General features: G+C 35.7%; 1 protein-coding gene across 2 annotated transcripts in view; it reads right to left on the reverse strand.

Moving 5' to 3' along the window:
• MOS14 (ARM repeat superfamily protein) overlaps positions 1-19,856 on the reverse strand; it is a 48,011-nt gene that overhangs the window by 27,461 nt on the left and 694 nt on the right. The window contains exons 2-8 of one of the 2 annotated variants that reach the window (XM_028245836.2): positions 8,161-8,238; positions 7,921-7,983; positions 7,275-7,322; positions 7,024-7,170; positions 2,003-2,134; positions 1,828-1,868; positions 1,346-1,437 (exon numbers count right to left, since the gene is read on the reverse strand). In XM_028245836.2, the coding sequence (XP_028101637.1) occupies positions 1,346-1,437; positions 1,828-1,868; positions 2,003-2,134; positions 7,024-7,170; positions 7,275-7,322; positions 7,921-7,983; positions 8,161-8,238 (601 nt within the window). Of the gene's footprint in view, positions 1-1,345; positions 1,438-1,827; positions 1,869-1,981; positions 2,135-7,023; positions 7,171-7,274; positions 7,323-7,920; positions 7,984-8,160; positions 8,239-19,856 lie in introns of both variants that reach the window. The other variant, XM_028245835.2, reaches the window with a different exon arrangement.

A 19,856-nucleotide genomic window follows, 5' to 3' on the forward strand; every position in this document is an offset into this window, starting at 1 on the left:
AATATATTTTGATATCTCAAGTACCACATATGGTTGAGATAAAATAAAATGGTAATGAGTTGGGTTTCCATTGTTTCACTTTTCAGCAAGGAAATCAGACAATTTGTGAAATATTAGTCCAACTTATTGTTCAATTTGATAATTGCATAACCTTCTACGGAATATTGAAGTATTTAGTTATATTGTTGAAATCCTTTAAATAAATAAATTTAAAAATAAAAAGAATAGTAATAAAATAAATATAAAATTAAAAAAAAAAAAAAGTCATCCTCCTTTCACTTTTCTCAGTCTTTCAAAATGAATAGAATTTCTAACTTCTTATCTCTTGAAATTTATTAGAAAAAAACTACAACATCAAATTACAATAACGTTTCCCATGCTTATTCTCTTATACTACTCTTTTATTCTTTTTTCATTGTTTTGGACTAATTCTCATCTTCATCATTTTCTAAACATCTGCATGATTCTTTTAACAACTTGCAGGATATTATTTTTCTTCTTTCTTTTTAATGACTTGCACACAAGATTTTATGACCACATATCATATGTTTTTTCTCTCTTTCCACTTTCAGCAAAATTCTCTTATTAACTTAATTTGAAGCATCATTATTTACATGGTTAACATTAAATATCAATGTCCTATTACTGACTAATATATCCAATCAATATATTATGCAGCACTTATTCTTCACCAGATATATGATTCATCATGCATTCGATAGCGTTCCTTCTATCTTTCAATACTATGGAGCAAAATTGTTTGCTACTAAAAAATAATGCTTTCTGTTAAAGGTCAGAACAGAATGTGTTCCCCAAGTTTCCCCACTTGTTCACCCCCTCCTACCTTCATACATTCATGTTCTATTTTATCCTTCTTACGTGTCTATTACATCAACTACAAAGTGATTTCCCATGGTTCTAAAGACTAAAGGTAATCTTCTCTGTATTACAAATTTATCAGATGTCCCCGAAGGGACCCTATTGTTCTAAAAGTAATAAATATAGTTTTTTAGTCATATTACCTTTTTCTTTGACATGTTAGTTTATGCCAACACATGGAAGGCCACTATCCTTGTCTCATTGGTACGGATGATCACAATATTTGTCAAGGATCAGATAACTACCAGAATCTGGTTGTTTACTGACATACACAAACAAAACTTTGAAATATTATGTGTATTTCTTAGTAGCAAAAATAGAAAAAATCACACAATCGAAGTCTTCACATCTAATTGAGAACAATGTGCACTACAGATACCTACAAAAAGCTTACAAATACCAATGAAGCCAGTTCAAAATCATAGTGCGACCATATATAAAAATTAGTTTGTGTCAATCATTGTACCATTCACGGATGCCTCTGAAAGGATATCAGAATTCAAGCTAGAGAGAGCTGTTAGCACCAATGGGTGAGAAGCAAGTGTAGAAGCAGGGATCCTGAAACAAACAGATATTCAAACAAGTTATGAGAGTTCTATCATGTAAACTAGAGTGGGGAAGTTGTGCAAAATGGATATCATAATCACATAAGAATTTAGAACATCCACATGAACAGCCAAAAATACCCAATCACAAAGCTTTCAGTTTCCCAAGAGTAACACAGACACATGCATACACACACACACACACACACACACACACACACAGAACTATCATCCAAGCTAACGTACATATCTGCAAACCTAACCACTACTCTCAGGTATAGAGTTATCTAAATTTCTAATCTAATAAGAGATCCTTGTTGACATACTTGGCAAAATGCACATAACCAAATACTTCCATTTCTAAGACAACCAAATTTGGAGTACAAAGAACAGAAATCCACACCTATGTCTTAGCCGAAGCCAAGAAGCAAATGCCTCAAGAACCTGCCATGTAAATAAATTATGAGAAAATCATACGAAAAAGTTATTTCAAAGCAAGCAATAATATTTTCGGGGATCAATATTAAATTATAGAATTTCATTTTTATTTAACATACATTCAAAAGAAGAGCTCCCACCTGCTCCTTAAGTTCATTAATATTCAAACAAGCACTCAAGATATTGAGAGCAATCTCCATTGCAGAGGTAAGTTCTTTCTCAAATTGGCGGCGTCTATCAGGACGAGCTGATATCTTGTAGTTAAATACTTCCTGATAATGAAAACAAAATATTCATTAGAAACTTCCTATTATCTATGGACCAACACTATATATAAGCAATAGCCTATATAAACATCAATTAATGCAATAAATTAGAATCACATCTTAAGGAAATCTTCAGATAACTAATGTAATATGCAAGGCAAATGTAAAACACACATATTGCATAGCACGTACAAATTTTGACTATTATAACAATTTTTCTAAAAAAAATCCATCATGTCAAAAACTGTTACACTACCCTAAGAAGCACAGACACTTTTGTGGCATGGCGTGTCAGACACTGACACAATGCACAACTCATCGAACACCTCACGGCAACTGTCAAACACACCTCCAAATATATCTTATTATTTTTTAAAAAATTTCTAGACTTAGGCCTCGTTTGGGAACAGGCTAATTTAGTAATTTTTTTGCTATTTGGCTAAAATATGAACTAAAAAAAACTAGTATGTTTGGGATGACCTTTTGGCTTTTTACGAAAAGATGTGCAAAAAGTAGAGAGAAAAGAGAATCTTTGACTTTTTGGTATGGGTTGTTGGCTTTTTGGCTAATTTAGTAACTTTTTGGCTTTTTGGCTAAAATGGAGGGTTCCCAAACGAGGCCTTAGACATGCTTCCAACACTTGGAAAACACATGTCTACTGCTTAGACACACATGAAGCACAAGTTTGAATAAAATAACTTGGAATATAATGATAAAAATATATATATAAATTTTAGCCTATTCTCATCCTTTAGGCTTTGAAAATTAGTGTTGCATTGCATTTTGTTATAAAAAAATAAATATTCATATACATAACATATAATAATTGCTTACACTATATATAATATATAATAAATATTTAAATCTATATATTTTTGTGTGTCATCCACGTGTCATGTCCGACATTGTCTGAAAATATTCCGGTCGACACATCCGTGTAGTGTTTATGTCGTGCTTCTTAGCCTATGAAGCAAGGACACCGCTATGACGGTCACGATGTCAAACACTTGTTAGACATGAACATGCCCTGAACACATGTCGGATAAGCTGGAGGAATTGGACACATTAGACATGTGGGGACAAAAGAAACATCTTAACATGAAACATCATAGATGTTAGAATTTACCATAAACCTACCACCACTACCACCTCACCTACTCCACTAAACCTAACCCACTACACCACTACCACCTCCACTTCACCTACTCTCCACCTACTCCCAAACACACTCCTATATAATAGGAATCCTTGTAATTGTAATAAACACACAATATCAATACATCAATCAATATTACATCAATTTTAACTTGGTATCAGAGCAGGTTTAGAACCTAATATTTTCGCTTCCCCGGCGGGCGGCAACCTCACCTTAGCCGCCCGCCGGACCTCAACCTAGTCTGCTAAAATTTTCTACACATACCTTGAAATTTCCTTTCTTCAACCTGCTGAGTGCACAAACCACAGACAGCACACATAGACACATACAATTCTCTCTCTCTGAATCGGCTTCTTTTAAGGCCAAAAGAAAGCCCCTTCCTCTGGTGAAGTATGCCCTGCCCAACCAATCATGGCAGTCTTGACCCAGCCCGGACAGTAGCAATTGATATATATCTTGTGACCATGTGGCAGTTGGTGTCTCAAAGTGAGATCTCAAAGTGAAGTCCCTGCCGAGACTTCTGCTCCGGCGGAAGAAGTGGCGGCGCCACCCAAGGAAGTGGTTGTTGCTGTTGCTAAAGTCGTCGAGAAAGTCACCGCCGTCCGATCCAAACCCTCTCCCGCCAGTCATGCTTGAAAGCCCCAACCATGGGCAAAGGGGGAGCACCTCCCCAGGAACAATGCTCATCCTCATCATCATGTAACCATCTCTCTCTCTCTTAAGGATCATAAAGAAGAAAAGAGAAAACAATACAGGGGGGCTCCCTCTATCTCTCTGAACCAGCAAACAAAACCAGTGACCTAATCACCCACAGGTAAGGAAACAAGCTGAAAAAGGCAGCAACACCAAGCAACCCTCAAAACCTCTCATGCATGTGGCGGACCCATGTGCACTGCCAACCCATGTGCACTTTTTTCACTTTCCAACATGTGCACTTTTTTTATTCTATTTTTTTTTTTGACAGGTTAATGGATTGAAACTATCAACCCATGTGCACCTCTTTCTCTCTCCTCTTTTTTCTTTTTTAATCACACCCTACCAAACGAATCTCAAGGATATCTCCAGGTGGTCTACCTTTTAATTTTTTTTTTTTATTACTATTATTATTATATCAAATAATCAATACACCCCACTTTACCTTTATTTATTTTATTTTATCTTTCCTTTTCATTTCCAAAAAAAATATATATATATATATATATATACACACGTGAACCCATCTCTTAATCTCCTCTATTTGATTTCAAAATCACTTTTAATCTCTTTCACATACCCACGTGAACCAATTTTTTTTTTTCCCTCACTCTCTCGTTTTGATTTCCCATATATCCTTATTATTTCTTCCTTTTTTTTTTATTTCTCTTAAAAACAAAAAAAAAAAACAAAACAAAACAAAAAAAAAACAAAAAAACAAAAAAACAAAAAACCAAAAAAAAAAAAAAAAAACAAAAACAAAAAACAAAATAGGCAGCAGACGAACTGCACATCAAACTCATTTTATTCATGTCGGGGCTCACCCCGATCACCATTTTACACCACACAAAAAAAAAAAAAAAAAAAAAACAACAACAACAACAACAAAACCCGCACCCACAGTGGGCTTTTTCTTCTCTACTCTGCCGCTGGTCTCTTCTTCTTGCCTCCGTCCTGAGCGGCCCTTGACGGTGTTGCCTCTATACTTCCTAGACCACCAAGCAAGTTGCCTCCTCCTTGTTCCTCCACTGCAGCATATGGCGGACCTCCAAAACGGAACATCACGGTGGCCTTCCGCTTCAGCTCCTTGTTTTCCGCTTTCAGCGTACTTATCTCTGCTCGCGCATCCTTATACATGCGTTGGAGCAGAGCCAGCTGGGAGTTTAACTGTTGCACCTCATTTGTCCTGCTCTGCAGCCGGTGCGACAAATTTGTGACCGCAGTCATGGTTTCCACGCATGACTTCAGAGTATACTGATTGGCCTCAATATCAGTTTGCACCGCCATTTTTTGCTCCACCGACCGCATCGGAAAGTTCAACGGAGCAAAACCAGAGGTGTTTGGTTGAGGTTCACTGGCCACCGCACCAGTTATTTCTTTTGTGGACTCGTTCAGTTCTGGAAAGAGCGTGAGCAACCCACGGGAAGAGGAGGCCCTGTTCTGGGTAGCTGGACGGGAAGAAGAGGCCATGTTGCTGAGTGTTTCAGAGACGGGTTGGTTACAGAATATTACAGAGTTTCTCTCTCAGCAAAGGAAGAGTTTTTTCAGAGGATTTTCAGAAGTTTTTTGTCTGCCTCAGCCTCTGCCTCAACCTTGGTTTAAATAGCCAGGGTCGATCCGCGCATCGCGCGCCACTTGCCGACAGCCGACCAACGGGCGCGCAAGCCAAGGCGCCCACGTGCCTCGCCATCATGTCAGGCACACCTTTTTATGACTTGGGCACGCCTTTTGATGGCACGCCTTTTTATGGATTGGGCACGCCTTTTGATGGCACGCCTTTTGAAAAATTGGGCACACCTTTTGAGGGTGCGACTTTTTAAGGGTCCGACAAGACTCTGTAAACTGTCCCGACATAGATTCCGGTTAGTTTCTACAAGGGTCCGACAAGACTCTGTAAACTGTCCCGACATTGATTCCGGTTAGTTTCTACAAGGGTCCGACAAGACTCTGTAAACTGTCCCGACATTGATTCCGGTTAGCTCCTTTATGGGTCCGACAAGACTCTGTAAACTGTCCCGACATAGATTCCGGTTAGTTTCTACAAGGGTCCGACAAGACTCTGTAAACTGTCCCGACATTGATTCCGGTTAGTTTCTACAAGGGTCCAGCACGACTCCGTAAACTGTCACAACAACTGTCACAACATTGTCTGCTACAACGGTCCGACATGACCCCATAAACTGTCTTCTACATCGGTATGACACCACCATCCAGTGTCCTCTACCACGTTATGGCACCACCTTTCAGTGTCTTCACCAACGGTCTGACACGACCATACAGTGTCTCCTATCCTTTTTTTATTTTTATGTATTTTCTTGTTTTGTTCCTCTCTTCAAACTCAAGTTGGTTAGTTTCTATCCTCCTTGAGTTTGCGGGGGGCTGTTAGAATTTACCATAAACCTACCAATCATAGGTATTAAATTTGTTTCAAAAAATCACTGAAAAATACACATAAGAGAGTGATGCTTTTGTTTCTCCTTAGCCAGACCATTGAATATTATATATTCGGTGTTCATGACTATATTTCAAGTTGTACCTTTTTTAATTCCCAAAATGTACCTCAAATTTTAATCCATTTTTCCCAGATTTAAGTTAGCTTTTCTTTCCGGTACAAATGTGAGACATCTCAATCATTAACCATCTAATAATATCAACTACTATTAATTTAAAAAACCTGCCTCTTACATTGTTGGCATGTTTTATTGATAAATCAAAAGCATGGTGCCTCATGCAAGCATAATGTCACATAAACAGCATTCATCCCTCGAGTTATTTAGCTGAATTTATTTAAAAGATAGTTTGAAGTGCACATATGCATGAGCATTGCCGAACTTCTTGATGACATCACATTTACACAATTTCCTAACTTGAAGTTTATTTTGTTCTAAAAAGAGTTCTTTAAGCCACAGTCAAATCCCCAAGATAAGTAGTAGCACCCAATAACATATCTACCTGGGGCCCAATGACGCCATCCCTTTTATGATCTCATCGACAGACAAAACTTGATTTCAAATTAAATATTTCTTCTAAACAGAATTGAGTATACCTCAGGCAAAACTCTTAGTAGCTCGAGGAAGCTTGGTATGCATTCGGGGTGAGAATTCATCTCATCTCTAAGCCAACTTACAATGCCACCATCACCCCAATCTTTAGCAGGAACATGAACAGCCAATGCAGCCACAGCAAGGCTAATCTAAAAGGTGACAAATTTTAGCCAGACACATCTTTGTATTTACATACCAAGTTTTGTGTGCGCGCACAAGAGTGTATGTGGTTGTACAGAGAAAACAATAATACCTGGGTTCTAACTTTAGGGGGGCCCTTGTGAAATGTTTTCAATAAGCTCTGCATTTACAACAACCATGTGAAAGCTGGTAATCAGTCAAAGAAACTCTTTTGCATCACAAACATGAATCAATATATGCACGCAATTGCAAGAAAACAAGTTTACATGCACTAAACAGAAGAAAGAAGCATATAGACAAAACTTATTTGACACTACAAACAGTCGAAAATTAGGGCAAGAAACAGTGAGGGAAAGGGGGCACTGGGGACACCAACGTTGGCATATTTTTTTTTCAGATTGCAGGATCTTGCTCAAGATATACAAAGTTACAAACTGCCCATGCCTTAATATGACCTGCAATCCTCACACGTCTTTATAGTGGATAAGAAAGAACACTACTGCAGATTTATCAAGAAAGAAAAGGATGGAAGAACAAGCTAAGCTTATAAAGAATCTATGTAAAGCATAACTTTCAGTTCCCACTAACTATGGTATAGCATTTGCCCCTTTCAATTAGCAAACATGTAGATCCCAAGGCTCCCCCAGTAAACAATGAAATTATACATGGAAATGGCACTACCAACAAATCATATAATAACTCATTTCAAATTCTGAATGAGAGCATCATAAAAGTGTAAAAACTATAAATATTCTTACATTTAACGAATCCCGTAACGGGCGAAAAGCTTCAGAAGGCAGCTCTTCAAAATCTCGTTGTACCTGTCCATCACAAGCAAAATGCACTATGATATGTGAAAAGAAAGGCTGCTTTGATATACCAAAACCTATAATAAATGCAAATCGAAAGACATTCACAGGTGAATAGCATTATACAACAGTAACCTTTGGTACAAATCACAAATGCACAGATAATGAATAGCAGGAGAATCAGATTACCTTGCTTCTGAGGGTTTGAGAACAAAAGATTAAAGTTTCTTGATTGCTACTAGCATCATGAAGTAAATTATCGGAGACCTAAACAAGCAATAACATATTAGTAAATCTCAACAATTAAAAAAAATGAGATCCAACCAATACATGATAAGAACAGAATCAAGTACTACAATGAATATGTATCATGTTAGTTCATCCGAGGTTCATATATTAGGATAACAACCAATACATGAGGAAAGATATGTACATTAGCAGAGGAGATCCAACCAATTTTATGACTGTAGAACAAACAACATGCTTGCTATACAAAAGGTATCTTTAAAGGACCTAAGGGGGTAAAACGTAGGGGTGGGAATTCCTGACACGACTTGAACCGTGCACGAAGTTAGCGGGTTAGGGTTGAGCATTTTTCAACACGAACACGTATATGACACAATCCATGAACCCGTATAATAAACAGGTCGTGTTCGGATTGAAGCTGCGAAACCCAAAAATGACACCCATTTATTTTAGCATGTCACCCTTTAACATGAACACAACTCGCGACCCAAAAATGACCAGTTTACGACCTGTGTAACTTCATATATATATATATATATTAGTGTATGTATATATAGATAGATAGATATTTATATTAATTAATTGAGAGTGATATCATTTTTTGCTTTCTTGATTTTTTTATCATTTTATATAAGATTTTTTCTTCTCTTTTCTTCCAAAGAAGATTTTCTTTTTTGTTCTCTTCATTTTTTTTTTCTTTTTCTTTTCTTCCAAACAAGATTTTCCAAGTTTGCTTCTCTCTCTCTCAAATAGGTTTTTGATTAGGTCAATCGTGTCATGTCGTGTCATGGTAAATAAATAGGTTTAGAAATTAATCGTGTCAATCGTGTGACCCATGGGTTGACACGATTATTAACAGGCCGTGTTCTTGTTCATACTTTCCACACACGAATCCGATATGACAAGACCCAAACATTACACACGATGCCCAACCCTGGGGAAAAGGCAAAAAATATCACTGCAAATTGATGAATTCCACATTGAAGAAGCAGCATGCAGTTGAGGTTCTATTTGAGGATAGGACACGATGATTTATTTACACGATCTATACATAAAAAGAGGCCATAACCTAGTTTGGTTCCATTAGTGTGGCATGCTGGGAGGGGCAGACAGAATATAAACCTAATTTTTCCGATAATTTGCATAAAGAGGCTACTCTGACTCAAACCCAAATTGCCATGCTTGGCAAAATGTAGCCCAACTGTGAAAGGTGTATAGCCACTTCTCTACCGATTCTATTTTTGTTGGCTTCCATTTTAACCATTTCCTAGTTCGTACAAAGTGAGCAAGGTCTCAATCAAAGCCAATTCCCATAACAATTCTGCACAGCTCATCATGCCAAAGAAATCTTAGAAAATAAGAGCCAAAAGCAATCACCCAGATTGTACTCAGGTTTGACAAGTACAACCCATTTTGTAACCAAAAGAAAAATTGCCCAAATGGTTCATATTTCATAGTTGAGAATCTCAACTTGAGATTCAGTAAGAAATGAGTTGTGTAAAACATTTGTGTCAAATCAGAAAAACTCAGAATTCCAAATTTTCAAAATGATTCATCCAAATAAACAGAATTTTTGTAGATAAAAATATAAAAGAACACTATGTTCTTGATACTACAAGATACATTGGCAGCAGCATATCAAAACACAAGTGGAAGCTACTAAAGGGTTAAAATTTGGCAAGTGAGGAAGCAAAAAAGCAGCTGTGGAACTCTGGTGAAAATCCCAGTGGAAAAAACGTTGTTTAATATAGAAGACCTTATATCAACACTCAAGTTAAAGCAAGAGAGAAACTCCAATGAGAATCCTAGTGGAGAGAAACTTTCTTCAATATAAAACACCTTCCATCATACCACCGTTTTTTTACTCCAAGATAAGCTCAAGTTACATACATAGGGGTGTTTGTTTCAGCTTTTCAGAGCCAACTTATGGCTTTTAGCTTTGAAAAAGTTATTTTGGACTGTTTGGTTAAACTTATTTCAAACACTTCTGGTTCTAACAGCTTATTTTAACTCAAAAAAGCTGATTCTGAGAAGCTGCTCACCCCTTACTTCTGATTATCAGCTTCTGCTGTGGACATGTTAATTTATGGTTATACTCTTAAATTTTTTTATTTATTATTTTTTTAAAAATAGAAAAATACTCAAATGGACTATAGATTATTATTATTATTTTTTATGAGAAATGTAGACAAACAAAAAATAAAAATTAATTGAAAAAGCTATTTCACAGCTTATTTAACAAACACTACTCAGCAACTTAAATCTATAATCCAACAGCTACACCAAACCAAACAGATTAACAACTTCTGATTAAAGTCATAATCTATAATCTGTTAAGTTATAATCTATAAGCTGTTTTAACAGCTACACCAAACGGGGCCATAAAATCCTAATACTTCAATGAACCCCAATTAATGGAAAAACACATTCTGATACTCTTTAATCAAAGTTTCACCAATAAATAAAGTAGGCAGGCACTAATACAAAGGTATAATACCGTGAATATAGAATATGTCTCTAGTGAATCCCCTTTGCACTCAATAAAGCCTAGCTTAACATGCAAGCGATAATTTGAAGAGAAAGCACTTATCAATTGCTGTCTATTTAAATAAGAAACCAACTACATTTTGAAAGCAATTTACAAGTCAAAAGATGGATGGAAAAATTAAGTTTAAAAAAAAAAAACAATTTAACTAGCATGCCCAGTAATATGAAGGAATCCAAAACCAATAAATGTGACACAAAAAAATGTTTAATTAACCCTTCAAAAGACTAGTGATAGAATAAAATACAGAATAATGAATCCCAGCAGTAAAATAAACTAGACAATAAGAAAACATATTTTGAGATTAAAATATTAACCAAAACACACCTTCGTAGCAATTACTCAGGCAAGGAAAGATCCATAAAAGAGCTGGATCAGAAGGAAAGGAAAACTACGAACTAGTACGCAGTGGAAAAATGTTCTAAATTCCTAATCATTTCAGAGGAAAGCATCCAACTGCAAGTTGGATCAGAAGGCCAGTAAACATGAAACTCTTCTAATGACGTATGAGTTGTAGAGTAATAAGGAATTTCATGCTAACATTACCATTAAAGTGTGTTCCCTCAAAAGTTAAGAAAAATCTATATTTCCATAATCTTATATAAGTTAAGATCAACACAGTACAGAGAGACCATTGTTTAAGCAAAGAAAGAAACAGAAAGAAAAAGGATTCCAGTGAAAAAAAATTTATGTTCTCTTCCTATGTTCTATAATTCCTTATTCAAAAGAAAATCTTCAAAAACAAGAAACAAGTTGTTTACAAACTATTTGCCAGTGTTTGTGCATAAGAGAGGGGGTACACGTATTAGATGTATAAATTCCATTCAAGATCAGTCAAGTCACTGAATCTTTGAATTTAGAAATAATGCCCCATGAAGAAGTCCCACTTGTGAGAAGAAAATTAACGAAAAGAATATTAGAACCCCAGTTTGAGTTTAATTGCATACTCCTTAAAGTAATTAACTGGTAGAAATATAAGAAAGTTTCCTCAAGAAACAAAATATGATTCAAGTAGACGTGTATAGATGACACATATTAAGTAAGATACTTCTAGATCAATTTTCTTTTAACAATTAGACATCCAACAATATTTTTCAACAAAAAATTAAGCATCCAATAAAATATAATCTATTCTTTTCCAAATTAATAATGTAGTTTGTAAAAACACATTTCTAGAAGTATTATGACCCCCTTTTTTTACATGTTGTCCTTCCAAAACTCCACCCTCCCTAGATTTTAGTTCATTAAACTTTCCTCCGAAGAAAACCTTAAAGGAATCAAATAAGAAATAATTTTGGGATCACTTTGGATTGTTGAATTCACCATTTTGGAATGAACGTACACCATGTTTTGGAACGTGTTGGAGAAGAATGACAGAACAAGATCTACCAGTCCCATGAAGCCAAACTGATGATTTGGCAGCTTCCCTTTGCTGTCCGAATTCTAAAAGCATAAATCATAGTAATTTTTATCTTCCCCGCATTTCTTGAGTATTGAAAGGTCAAGGAGATTATTTGCTCATAACCAATAAATACTGTTCTTTTTAAGATAAGAATGAAAGGAAAGACAGCTTTGATCCAAGCCTTCTTTTCTCCCAAATTCCCAATTATGTACATATTAACAAATAAAACAGCTATCTGTATACATATATATCCTATTTATCAAATATATATATATATATATATATCCTAACTGTCAGTCCAACTTTGAAAAGTGATTTGGTACTCTAACATGCTGTTAACACCAGTACATTACAGGATGAGTTTAGATTGAGAACCACACAGTCGACGACATTCGTCTAGAATCTCTCAATGATTTAGATCTTGACTAAGATCTCGAATATTGAGGAACTTGGAGAAAAGTCAAATAAGAGATTTTGGGTCTCATAATAGGTCAAAATTTTATCACCTTGCGGATCACTTAAATACAGACATATCCAAAAAATCATCACAAAAAAAATATTTTTAGCGACGATTTTACTAGGACTTATTTTCAATAGGATTTGATGGGAATTATGTCCAACTATTAGGACCTATTGGTAGTTTATCCCAAAATTTATCTTGTGTTAAGAAATTAGTTTCCAAACCAAAGTGTTGCACTTTTTGAAAATAAAAAAGAAAAACATGGTACAAAATTACAAACGTAGAACATAATAAGCAAATTGGTTTGCATCATGAATATCAAAGCAATAAAATTTATCATGATGCAGTATGATTTAATCCAATGGTGGGAAAATAACTAGTATTTTATATGTATATTTCATGTTTATTACATACAAGATTTATATATTAACAATAGAATTTGGGTTACTCTAGGTGGACATCCCAAGTTGCAACCCTATAGTAAAAGTCCCAATCCTGTAACCCAAAACCATTGCCAATCCATCAGTGTTACAAACTTCAGCCACAAGATTTATCTCATTTTTTGTAGGGTTGAAGCGAAGAGAGGACAACGCTAGTCCATCACAATCAACAATGTCCTTTAATCTCTCTTATTTGGTCTAACATGTGTATTGTCACTGATAAGTCACATTCATGTATTATATTCTACAATGGACAATTAGAGTCACAATAAAAAGTAACACTAGAATAGAAGCATTGTTCATTATAAATTTATAATCTATTTTAGTCACTTTCATGCATATTGAGAACTTTTTTTATTTTGGCACTGATTTTCATTGTTTTTCACCACAGTTTTGCAATCCAGGGTCTTATTGAGTTTATGGTTTCTAAACCTTAGGATAGTAATTGAAATCAATATCTTACCCAATTCTCATGGCCATTGATAACATTTTATTTTTTAGAAAATCATTGCATAGATATAGTGTTGCCTTGCGTCATATCTTGTTATTATAATCAGATAATGTAGGCTTTTATAAACTAGAAATAAGTAGAAAAAAGTAATTATATTAAGATATCTAACCATCTTCCATGAATTTATTTAATTTAAATAAGCATATAGTCCTTGATAGAGCTAAATGGAGACAAATGATTCGTGTAGCCGACTTCGCTTGATTGGGACACACAAGGCTTGGTTTGGTTTGGTTAGGTAGCTAAGCCTCCTCCACATTTGACATGAGAAATGCTCAAATTTGAAATTGTCAATTCTTCATGTTCTTGTTAGAGATAATTTTTCTCATGTATTCCAAATTTCTATGATCCGTAAGCAATAAGCAGGGGCGGCAACACGTTAATGGCAAGGTATTCAATCGAATACCCTGACCTTTTTTTGGTGTATATATAAGGTAATATTAAGGTATATTTGTTAATTATATATATAAGGTAATATTACCTTATATATGTAAGGTATATATAAGGTAATATTTGTTAATCATTCACTACTTATAATTTGAACACCTAAATTTATAGATTTTGAATACATATCTCACAAATCTTGGATGCCCAACTCACACACCCCAAACTTCACATACCCTCCCTATAACCCAATCACCACATCTTTTAATTTTGAATGTAATACCCTTGTCAGAAACTCAACATACATAAAAAAAATAAAATAAAAAAAGAGTCCATAAAATGAAGTGTACGGTATACATTTAAAGAGGATATGAGGTGTACATCATACCCAAAATGTGTATAGTACATACACTTTATTTTCTGAGTTTTTTTTTTTTTTTAAAAGAATTTTATTGATGAAAATCAGATGTACAGAATACAAAGATAAACATAGGGAGGCGAGTGCCAAAGCATCAAAACAAACTAGACGATTCCAACTAAGTTGGGACCGGAACGCAAGTCAATCATCCACTAGCACTACCCCAAGGCTGGAGAAAAGCCAACCGAACAAACAACAAAAGAAAGGAAATACAACCCACCCCCAACACCCAAAACACCGATCTTAACAGTCCATCTACACCTCATACCAAACAAAACCCCTTCCAATTCGGACACTCATAACAAACAATCACCTCAAACCAATACCCCATCTCTTGAATTTTGGAAGTACCATTGATGCTTTCAATAACTTCTTTTTCCTTCTTTTATTTATTTGACTGGCATTGTTGGGGTTTGAGGCCTTATAATCATCTCTATCCTCATGCCTCTTAGAATATTCCTCAATCTTGACCGAATTACTACTCACTACCAGAATAGAAGGCTTTTTAACAACGTCAACCCCTTCCACTACTCCTTTTGGCCCAAGACTTGGCTCATAAGATACTTGCACACTCATATTATTTCCAATAAGAACTCCTAGATCTACAGCAGTGGATTTAGGCCTCCAAAATAATGAAAGAACACGCCCAGATTTTTGTTGTGGGCCAAGCACACTCCTAAATTTAAGAGCTTTCATTTGCACTAGGTTTAGCTGAGATCCTCCATAAGAACCATTACTCTTCAAACGCTGATTGCTGGATGTTGATGACTCATTTGATTTGTTTGAATTTGAAGAAAGCACCTTTTTTTTTACTCCAAACTCTTTTTTCCCCATTGGCAGAGATTTGATCTTTCCTTGAACTATATTTGAGAGCTACATCACCATGAAAATCAAAGGTTTCACATATCCTAACAGGGTATATGTTTCCTTTGTACTCCAAACTTATCACCGTATTTATAGGCCTCATGCTATTCGTTATCAATTTGACCTTGCTATACACAAAAGAATCTGTATTGTTAACTTCAACAAACTGGATTGCCTCACCCCATAAGCTACCAACGCTTTTGAATGTGTTAGCATTCCATAAGTTAAATGGAACTCCATAATAGCACAGCCAAACACATCTCTCCTGATCGAGATTTACCCCTTTTCCCCATTCTGTTACTGAAACATACCAATCATACATCCACCCCTTCAGTTGGTCATACCCCTCCTTCATAGATTGTGATGAGTTGAAGGTTAGGACTACACTTCTACCTCCCCCTCTTCTGACTAATATCTCACCTAAATCTTTCTTGCAAAATTCGTTTCTAAATGCAGAAAAAGAGAAGAAGTTTTTGAGCTTCACTATCAAACTGACAAAGAGCCATTCATTATCAAACTCAAAAGCTTTTGCCACTAAATAATCCTTCCCATCAGTAGCTCCACTTTTTACTACTTCAGCATAAGATTTCTGACCTCCAACCACTGGTATTTCTTGCTTAGACTGCCTTTGTAAATCTATCTTCAAAGGTTTACTTGATTCCGACCAGTGCTACTTGAATTGAGGCTTGGTGAACACTGCATTTTTAACTTTTAGCTCCTTATTCTCAACCTACAAACCATTTGCCTTTTGAATAGCCAAATTTTTGCTACCGAGCAATCGAATCTAATGAAGCAGAATCTTGCACCTGTTACTATCCTTCTGTTCGCCAGGATGAACACATCCTTAGCTGCCGCAAATTTGTTGAACAGGATGTACAAGCTCTTTGGACCCATTGATTCAGGAATGTTATCCACAAAAATAGTGAACAATCCACCATTTTGGACACCAATATTGCTACCCTCTTTCCTTCTCAGACCTTGGTTCCAACCTCCACTAACTCTACCCTCTCGGAATCTTTTTTCCATCCCGTATGACACTACTTTTTCCTCCATCCCATAGCCAAAGTTGCTCTGTATATCTCCCTGTTCTTGACTTCTCCAAATCATAAATCCAGAACAAGTCCAAACCCAATATTGACACAAACAAATTCAAACCCGATAGTGTAATTAAAGGGATACCAGAGTTCACACCCTCAATTAAAGGGATACCAGAGTTCACAAACAAAGACACCAGAGTTCACAAACAAGTCCAAACACAAACAGAGACACCAGAGTTCACAAGAATGATACCTAACCTTGCAAGATCCGTCGTCGAAGATCGAAGTTCACACAACACGGATCTAAGCTGCGAACCCGCCATTGCAAATCTACATCTCTCCTCCCCCTTGTTTGTCTCCAGAGAGACACAACAATAGAGAGTAGCGTAAAAGTGAGATCAGTGACGGAGAATAGCAGGAGGGAGAGATTGGCGACAAAGAGCAATGAAAAGAATAGATCGATGATCTGAGCTATATTCTTGGCCGTCGGAGAAGGTGGAGAGGAGGCAACTCAACCATATTTCGACGCCATTATTTTCTGAGTATTGATAGTTGACTAAAATAAATATCCTTACATTAAAAAAAGAGATATCCAAAACCTCTGAGTAAATATAGCTTATGTTGAAAGTGGAGGAAGAGTATTTTAGTGCCAATATATAAGAATAAAAGAGATGTTCAAAATTGTAACAACTATAGAGGAATCAAGTTAATGTGTCACACAATGAAAGTGTGGGAGAGAGTGATGGAACATCGATTGCGAGATATAATAGAGGTGTTAAAAAATCAATTTGGGTTTATGCCTAGTAGGTCAACAATGGAAGTAATCTATCTTTTAAGGAGAGTAATAGAAAAGTATAGAGAAAAGAAAAAAGATATCCATATGGTTTTTATCGATTTTGAGAAAGCATATACTAGAGTGCCTCGGGATATAATCTGATGAGTGTTAAAGAAGAAATGGGTGACAAAAGATTACATTGATGTGATTAGGAATGTGTATGAAGGTGTGGTGACCATTATTAGATCGTCTACTGGAGAGACAAGTGAATTTTCAATTTCTGTAAGGTTACACCAAGGATCAATCTTAAGTCCTTATCTTTTTACTTTAGTTATGGATGAGTTGACGCGCGATATTCAGGATGACGTGTCATGGTGTATGCCTTTTTGCAGATGATATCGTGTTAGTAGATGAGACTAGAGAATGAGTTAACACTAAGTTGGAGATTTGGAGAAAAACACTTGAATCTAAAGGATTTAGGACAAGCAAAACTAAACAGAGTATATGGAGTATAATTTTAGTAACAGCCACAATGGGAGCGGAGGAGAAGTGAAAATTGAGAACCAAAAACTACTGAAGAGTGAATATTTTCGTTATTTAGGGTCGATTATCACAACGACTGAGAAGATTAGAGCGGATATGGTGCATAGAATTAAAGCGGCGTGGCTTAAGTGAAGGAGTGCGTCTAGAGTACTATACGATAAACGAGTACTCATTAGACTAAAAAGGAAGTTCTATAGAATAGCTATTAGATCAGCGATGTTTTATGGGACGAAATGTTGGGCAACTAAGAAATAATATGTGGAGAAAATGAGTGTTGCTGGGATGAGGATGTCAAGGTGGATGTGGGACAAGACTAAAAAATACAGTTTTTTTTTTTTTTTTTTTTTTTGGAAATATTAAAACTAGAAAAGACAAAGTTAGGAATGAGTATATTCAAGAATGGGTAAGAGTTGTACTGAGAGAAGATAAGTTGAGAGAGAATAGATGAAGATGATATGATCATATACAACGGAGACCAACAGAGGCAGTAGTGAAGAGATGCGATACAATGACTGTAGATGGCAGTATTAGGGAAAGGAACAGGCCTAGATTGACATGGACTAGTGTAGTAAATAGATATACCAATCTCCTTAATTTGACTAACGAAATGGCCTTGGATAGAGTCGAGTAGAGAAAAATGGTTCATGCAGCCGACTCCATTTGATAGGACTTAAGTCTTGGTTTGGTTTTGTTTTGAATGAATACCTTGACCGATATTTCTAGAGCAGCCACTGAAAATAAGCCACTTGTGTATTTAATGCCTTTTAAATTGTTGATCTCTTATCATATAGAACGCGTAAGAGTTTCATTTTGGTTATTTTGGTCATTTTAGTTATAGATTCATGAAAATTTAATTACCTCCCCACCGACCAGCCTATCTTTGATGGCTGGTTTTGGTTCTATCCACTTATGGGTTCACTCAAAACTCATAATTGTCTCCATTCAGTTGTATTCCCTCCAATTCACCTTCCTTGTTGTAAGATTCTATGAATAGACAATGTTGGCAAACAATGATGAGATTGCATGTCCTCTTCATCAACCAATGCTCTATGAAACCACTTAAATTGATCATAACAATTCACAAAAAAATAACTCATTCACTAGAAACGGAAACTTGTGGATTAAACAAAACAAAAACAATTGTGGCTCTAGTTAAGAAGACGACAAATTTGCTGGAGAATAGATGATCACCTAGTGAATGAGTTATTTTTTGTGAATTGTTATTATTAGTCTATTATGATATATTTGAGTGATTTCATAGAGCATTGGTTGACAAAGAGGATATGTAATCTCATCATTGTTTGTCAGGATTATCTATTTATAGAATCTTACGACAAGGAAGGTGAATTGGAAGCAATATAACTGAATGGAGACAATTAAATTTATTATCACATGAGTGCTCTCCGTAGCTAAAGCCTAAGACAACAACTCAAATAGTTATTCCCATAGACTCCGTAGCACACACAGTTTCAAAAAACATAAACCGACACATGTAACGGTGAAAATATCCAAAAGCCTAAAAGGTCCAGCTCTCTTTGTCTAGAATTAGCTCATCTATTAGGATCTATTCAAATATCTAAAGTGAATCACCTTGGGGGTGATTGACATGAAGGATTTTGGCTAAAATAGACAATAAAAACCAAATAAAAAAAGAGGCTAAAATAGTCAATAAGAAAAAATGTCACATCTTACACATCAATCAATCACTTTTTCTCACACAACTATCTATTCAACTAAAAAAAACCCACAAATCATCCTAAATAAACACAACCTTTTTGCATCTCATAAAATAGCCAAAAAGCCAACTAAAATAGCCAAGTTTCCAAACCGGGGCCCTTGTTTGACAAACCACCATATTCCGTTAAGATTTTTGAATTAACACAAATCCTGGCTCTGACAAAAGCCTTTGTCATTTAGACTACCTTAAAGTCTGTGCCATTAAGGTAAGGGTACAATTTCACTTCTAATCGGTTAATAACGTTAATTCACAATTATTATGAAAATCATTCAAATGGTCTCTACATACATGATGCCAACAGTAAGCAATCCAATAAATGTCACCTCTCTATAAGGTCACTTTGGAAACCACCATGCAGAAAATGTGTTAATATTCGAAGGGAAAAATAGAAAGCAACTAAATATTAATAAATTTTATTTGCTTTTCCTTCTTCAACATTTTCCGGGGGGAAAGGAAATACCATTACCCAGCATTGTTCTGACCACTATAGGGTGCCGGCATAGGATAGATGGATGAAAACCTAAC

This window comes from Camellia sinensis, chromosome 15, assembly GCF_055761805.1.
Source record: "Camellia sinensis isolate YWXY chromosome 15, ASM5576180v1, whole genome shotgun sequence".
NCBI lineage: Eukaryota > Viridiplantae > Streptophyta > Magnoliopsida > Ericales > Theaceae > Camellia > Camellia sinensis.